This window comes from Leptopilina heterotoma, unplaced genomic scaffold (genome assembly GCF_015476425.1).
Source record: "Leptopilina heterotoma isolate Lh14 unplaced genomic scaffold, ASM1547642v1 Lhet_462, whole genome shotgun sequence".
Taxonomy (NCBI): Eukaryota; Metazoa; Arthropoda; class Insecta; order Hymenoptera; family Figitidae; genus Leptopilina; species Leptopilina heterotoma.
Window position 1 is genome coordinate 640,616 of NW_025111094.1, and position 6,834 is coordinate 647,449.

The 6,834-nt window shown below is 26.1% G+C and overlaps 1 protein-coding gene across 1 annotated transcript; it reads right to left on the reverse strand.

Moving 5' to 3' along the window:
* Nucleotides 1–367: 367 nt before the first annotated feature.
* On the reverse strand, nt 368–3,286 carry LOC122507358 (putative nuclease HARBI1). The gene is made up of 4 exons (XM_043620018.1): nt 3,177–3,286; nt 1,659–2,008; nt 1,112–1,331; nt 368–896 (listed from the first exon to the last, which is right to left on the reverse strand). The coding sequence occupies exons 1-4, from the start codon at nt 3,284–3,286 to the stop codon at nt 638–640; spliced, it is 939 nt and encodes a 312-aa protein (XP_043475953.1). The 3' UTR covers nt 368–637.
* Between the last annotated feature and the right edge of the window lie 3,548 nt (nt 3,287–6,834).

Sequence of the window (6,834 nt, forward strand, 5' to 3'; positions counted from 1 at the left end):
TCAGATCTTTTGAAATTGCAGCAAAATGTCAAAATGTCAAACTTAAAAATCGATCTTCTCTTACAGTTTTTAATATTTTTTAACGAAAATTTTTTTCCATGTATATTTTATCATTCTAAACAACTTCTCGCATGGATTTTCAATAATATGCAATTGGTGAAAAAAAAAGAATTCTAACCTCTTCAAAAATTAAAATTAAATTTTTTTGACCATCTTATATGTCTTTAGGTTAAAAATGATGCAAGAAAAAAAATATTACCTCGTTTAATAATTTTATTTTAAAGGGGTCAAAATTAAGGTGGGGTCTCCCCTTAAACACTGAAGAGAATGATAACAGAAGAATTAATCCAAAACCAGGTACTGCAGTTGGATTGGCCAACTGTTTACCCACCTATCTGAAGTGTGAGAATAGAAGTACGTTTACAGGGAGGGATTTTAATAATTGTGGGAACTCCACGACGAAAAACCAAAGAAATGTTTGCTTCTCCCTCTCGTCGACGCACGGCTAACTGCTCCTTCACTCTCCTAATCTCGTCCCTCTGCATCTTCGTTTTGTCATTCGACAACCATAGATTAAGACTTATCTACCTTGTTAAATACGATTTCTAAGTTTAAAATGCTAAAAAAACAAAAAAATTCATAAAATTTGTAATATTTCATGAGGATTAATTAAAAAAATATAAAAATTACCTCTATTTACATTCATATTTTCAGAGATGTCTATTTCTTCACCTCGTTGTAACCGTCTCGTCAAAATAAAATTGTGAAGGCAAACAGTTGCTAAAACAACATGAATTGAAGTCTGCAAATGAAACCTTAAAGGTTTCTTTAAAATCTGCCACATTGCAGTTAAAATTCCAAAAGCAGCTTCAATTGTATGCCTAGCTCTAGATAATCTATAAATATTTATATTATAATAATAATTTTGTAATATTTTATTTTATTACTATACTTAAAAATAAAAATTATTGTAAAACCTATACTCAGTAAATGAAAAATATAATAGTTGTAAATCAGTAATTATAAAAGAATTAAATGTCGCAATAAAAGAAAAAATTTATATAAACTATTTCAATTTCGTTTGTAAATGAATAATCATAAAAATATATACCGGTAGTTATAATGACTTTGAGCATTTGTTAGAGGTCTGTGTCTTGCAAACGGGATCATGAGATGTTTTTGGCAAGTAAAGATCTCGTCTCCAATGAAAAAATGAGGCATCTTGATATTAGAACGCGGCAAGAGACAACTTGGAGGAATATTCAGTTCGTCGTTTAATATTGCCTTATGAAAATCAGTATTTCTAAACGAAATTAAGTCACTAACAGAACCTGCATTAAAATAAGATACTTTATTAAAATTAAAAACTATTTAAGACTTTTTTAATTATTATTAATTTTTTTTAAATTTCAACGCTAAATTTTAATATAAAGTCATTCTAAAACAATAATTAAAAACAAAAGAAATTGGAAGTGAGATTAAGAGCCGAATTCACCAACAGTGATTAAAAGGTAATCAATAATTAAATCCTTAATCGACCAATAATGTGCGGTTAAATAGACTTTAATCATTGATTAATTTTTAATCGCTGTTGGTAAATCCGGCCCAAGAATTGTAATAGAAAGTAAAACTTAAATGATCATATTCATATTTTTTACCACAATCGCCAGCTTCAATCCAAGTGAAACGACAATGAGCATCACAAATTGCTAGGAGCTTAAAACTAAAAAATTTTTTATAATTAAAAAAAAGACTGCCTGTATCTGGTGGTGCTGATATGGCTATTTCTTTTCCGTCCAAAGCTCCTATACAATTCGGAAAATCCCATTTCGTTCGGAATCCAGCAGCAATTATCCTCCACTCTCTTGACGTTCTGTTTCTTAAATACCATGGTGACAATTCTTCCCAGATAACGGAACATACTTCATCTAGTATTTTATAAATGGTAGATCTTCCTACTCGAAAGAAATTTTGTGTTGTTCTTATGCTGTCACCATTGGCAAGTAAGCTGGCGCATTAAAAAAAGGATAAATGTTACAACAAATTAATCTGATGTTATTGCCGTAATACATCCTTTTTACAATGAAATGTCATACCCCTATCTATTTTTTATTTTATTATTTTAACAAACCATGAAAATGAAATTTAATTAAAAAATTATAAGAAAATCATAATTTTTTAAATTATGTGAAAAATATAATTATTTAAAATAATAAAGTTTAAACAAATTCATGAAGTTCAATAGTGAAAAAATATTACGGCCAGAGCTACCAGTATTCTGGTTTCAATATTTCCCGGTTATATTCACAAGAATAATAGTTGATTTAACCAGAATATTTTGTTAAACATATACTAAATAGAACTTTCGTTCAGTGAATATTGAAAATGTTAATAAACAAAACTTTCAGGTAATTTTTAAAAAAAATTATTTGGAAAAAAATTTGATTGAGACAAAACCGGTTGAAAATAATAATTTATTATACACAATTTAATGACAATGTAAATTTAATTATCCCTGTCAATTTAGAATATTAGAAAATGAGATTTAAAAAAGAATGTAAGATTTTTGACCTTATTTCTTACCAGTTTTGACCCCACTTTTTATTATATGTGTCCTGGTCTATGAAAAGAGACTTTATGTACAAAAACAAGGTTTTAAGAAAACAGCAGTTAAAGTTTAAACTTAGATAAACCCTTTTAACTTTTTTAAATATTAATTTTTTTTCAGAAATTGTTTTCTGAAAAGTGATCATTTTTAATAAAGAAATAAAGTACATATAATAAGGTATTCTAGGTCACTGATTATGAACATGATATCAAACTTAAATTTTTAAAGTTAACAACTGTCAAAGAAACTCAACTTTTCTAAATAATAACTATTTGTAGTGATTTAACTAATAACTTTTTTACATAATAACTATTTTTAATGAAAATATCAGTGAAAGGGTTTTCGAGATCGCTGATTACGAACATGATGTCAGATTGACAGGTTTAAATTTGAAAGCTGTCAATTAGAGCTCTGCAAAATTCGATTCCAAACAAATTATGACTTTGTGATTTTCACCATCTTAATGAGCATTTTAAAAATCTATGTGAATCAACGAAAAGTGAAAAGTGATTTTTTTAACACGTAAATTCCCTTTTCATAGACAAGCTCACATATATATTTAACATACTTTAGCACCAATGCTAATCTTAGTTTTGTTGGCAAAGGCTCCCTAAAACTTGCTTTTCGCAATCGATGAGCAATCAGGCGATGAAGTAACTCAAAATCTTCTGGTGTCATTCAAGTCATCTGATAAAAATCTTCGTGATTGTAATTCGCATAATATGTGGACAGCGTCTGGTAGGCACCAAATAAATTCTGCATTGCTGGCTGGATGTGGAATTTTACCCACCATCGTCTTAAAACATGCGTGTTTTGGTTTATAGCAAGAAATAAACGCACGACATTCAACCATTGCATTATATTATGGATTATGGTCACAAAGATATTCATTACCATCGTTAAATATATCAATTCAGGGTGGAAAAAATTCTGAAATTTGAAAAAATGTCCTTAAATGTCCTGGATTTTCAACTTTCGTACGTCCTTGAATTTTTCATATTTTACTTTAAAATATTTAATAATTATAAAATTTTGCTCAAACTTAAAAAAATAATTTTTGAAACAGATCAAAAAATCATACAAATTGGAAGTTTGATTAAAGAAATAGTTATTATCTACAATATAGATTTTTAACTCTTTATATAGTAACCCAGTAAAAACAAGTTGTTCATTTCATGACCATTTCGCATCCTCAAAATAATATAAACCAATTGCTTAATTTTTTTATTATAAAATAATTATTTTAATATGTTAAGGTAATAATTCAAAAAACACAAAATTTGAATTTTTTGTGAAAAAGAAAAATATCGATTAATTTTATAAATTTTGATGAAATGCACACTTTGTATATATCAATCGATTCGTTTTCTTATCAGGAATGTAATTTTGAGAATAATTAATGAAAATATTTAAAAATAAAAAAGTTATTTCAAAAAATACAAAAAAAATTTTTTTCTAATTTTGAAAAAATTGGATAAAAAAAATGTTTTGGAAAATTTGAAAATCCTTGTGTCCGATTTTAGGTATTAATGACTGCAATAAACCTGCAAAATTTCAGGGCAATCCATTAAAATTTATTTGAGATAATTTGTATACAATTTTTTGTGACATACACACACATACATCTGGACATTTGCTCAGAATTTAATATACATATATCCTAGATGATCCCTCAATGGGTGTACAAGATGATCCCCCCTGATTCCCATGTATTTGATCTCACCTCAAACTGAATTTTTTAGTATTAATAAAAAATTCAATTTTTCTCGCTTCTAATATGTTTTTAATATGAAAACTAATTTATTTAATACAAAAAATGAAATATACATCTATTTTATTAATTTTCTTGTCATAGAAAATGACACGTAATTATAAATTAGGAAAACGAATCGTGGTGAGTGTTCAAAAGCATTTATGGCCTAAATAATGCATATTTAATATTGATACATGTTATTCCTTCAATTTATACTCCTTTTTAAGCCTAAATGAATGAAATAGTGTAATTAAATAAAGAGAGAATGAAATGTATTGGTTTTCATTAGAAATTATATTTGAAGTAACGATTTATGGCAATTTAAAGTTGATTATTGCAAGCATTTTTAAATGTGCCATAGATCATTATTCTGTGAAGGTCTTTAACTAATGAAAATAATGTTAAAAAAAATTAAAAGTGCTTATGATAAATTAAAAAACTTTCCAGTGAGATCTGGAGTGGTAGTAATGTCAATTAAGTGGAATAGAAATTTCTACTGATTTGTTTGTACTGTCTCATTCTTTTGAATGTGCGTTTCATAGTTTTGTAAATAATAGATATTTCTGAAATTTTTGTGGTTTCGGTGGAATACACCCAGAGAAATGGTATATTTGTCTCAGAACCAACTAGACTTTTTCTTTGTTTCAAATAAATTTTATTTGGTTTAAATAAAATTTTATTTGGCTCAAATATATGTTTTATTTATATCGAATAAAATTTTTATTTAAAACAAATAAAAAGTCTAGTTGGTTCTGAGACAAATATACGTTTATTTAACTCAAATAAAATATATTTGGTTTAAATAATAATTTTCTCTGGGTGTAGAGCACCGAGGTAAATTCGCCTATTAAGAAGAATACAACTTTTGAATTGAAATTCTTTTCAATTTTCCGTTTCTTACCGGGTTGATCCAGACTTGAGGATTAATGTTTTTTTCAATAAAATAATCATCTATAATTTGTTTATTTTTAAATTTGCAATATTTTCTGATTCATCCTTGAAAAGAACGATTTCTAAGCCGTAAGAAATGTCCATTGTCAAATTTTTTAAATTACAGCGTGCAAAAATAATGCAAATCTTTCTTAAATTTGGTACAGTGAGTTTTTTCATCTTTTTTAATTGAAGCTTTTTGTGCAGAAACCGCAAAAGTCCATTTTTTTCGAAAATCACTTTTTTTGAAAATTTATCTTTAAATAAAGCTTTTCAATTTGATAAAATATTACATAAGTGACTAAACTCTAAACCCTTAAAAAATAATTAAAATATCATTTTGTGCAGAAACAGAACAAGTCCATGATAAGTTTTATATTTATTTGTGATATTCTTGACGTATTTTAATAATTTATGTTAAACAGTTTATATTATAAATAAAAACACTCCTGGAAAGCAAAAAGTGATAGTGGTGACTAAATTATTTTAAAATTAGAAAATATTGAAAATTGGTTAAATTTATTCTTAAAACAATAAATGTTATAAAATATTTCATAAAACTTTGATATTTCACTGGATTTAATAAATTTTCTGTGTTTTTCATTTCATTTTGTGCAGAAACAGCATAAGTCCAAATGTTAATTTATTTTTTAATTTTTTATATTAAGTAGATAATTAATTAATCATATTGGATTTTTTAACTTATAGGTTAGTAGAATATAATACAAAAAGCAGAATTTAAAAAATCTTAACATTTACGAGAAAAACAGTTTTTATTGATTCCTGAACAATTTCGAATTATGGATTTATGCTGTTTCTGCACAAAACGCTTCAATTGATAATATTACAATAATACATTTGCCGATTTTATATAGAAAAAAATAATTTTTTGGCTTACGAGTCCTACGAAAAATTGAAAAACAAAAAATAACCTGATAAAGTTTGACAAATATGTTTTGACTTTTTTGTATTAAATGATTATGTTGTGAGATATCACGTACACCGAAAAACAATTTCTATTTGGAAGCACAAGAGAAGTTTCTCATTCACTCGAACAATTGTCAATAATTAACCATGAAAATTTGGTAAAATATTGTTAAACAAATGTTGAAATATTATGTGAAAGTTGATAAAATAAATTTTATGTAATAGTAAAAAAAATTCTTAAAAGCATGCTTTTTTAACAAATTAACCTTAACCTCCTCCCTAAAATAAATGTTAACAAATTTTAAAGCATAAAATATATATTTCTATATGAGAAGAACAATATTTTCCATGGATGGATGTTTGCATGTAATCGTTTATTGCAGACAAAATTTCTGTTGAAATTTTTGATGGGTTGCCTTGTAATTTTGTAAAAATATGTAGTCGTCAATATCTGCAATTAAAGACAAATAATTAATAAAAACATCATCAAAACCAATATTTAGCTAATAAAACATATTTGAATGTCGTTTAGTTTACATTTAACATGTTTTATCTAATAAAATCTTAAAATTTTGTCTAAGACTACGAAGAAATAAAATATTTTATCAACTACAAA

Excerpts from the sequence above, each read along its gene's own strand:
- LOC122507358 (XM_043620018.1), bottom strand. The coding sequence starts at position 3,286 with ATGACACCAGAAGATTTTGAGTTACTTCATCGCCTGATTGCTCATCGA. Across the intron at positions 1,332-1,658 it reads GATTGAAGCTGGCGATTGTG|GTTCTGTTAGTGACTTAATT; the intron begins GTAAAAAATATG and ends ATTTTAATGCAG. Across the intron at positions 897-1,111 it reads CAAAGTCATTATAACTACCG|ATTATCTAGAGCTAGGCATA; the intron begins GTATATATTTTT and ends AAATATTTATAG.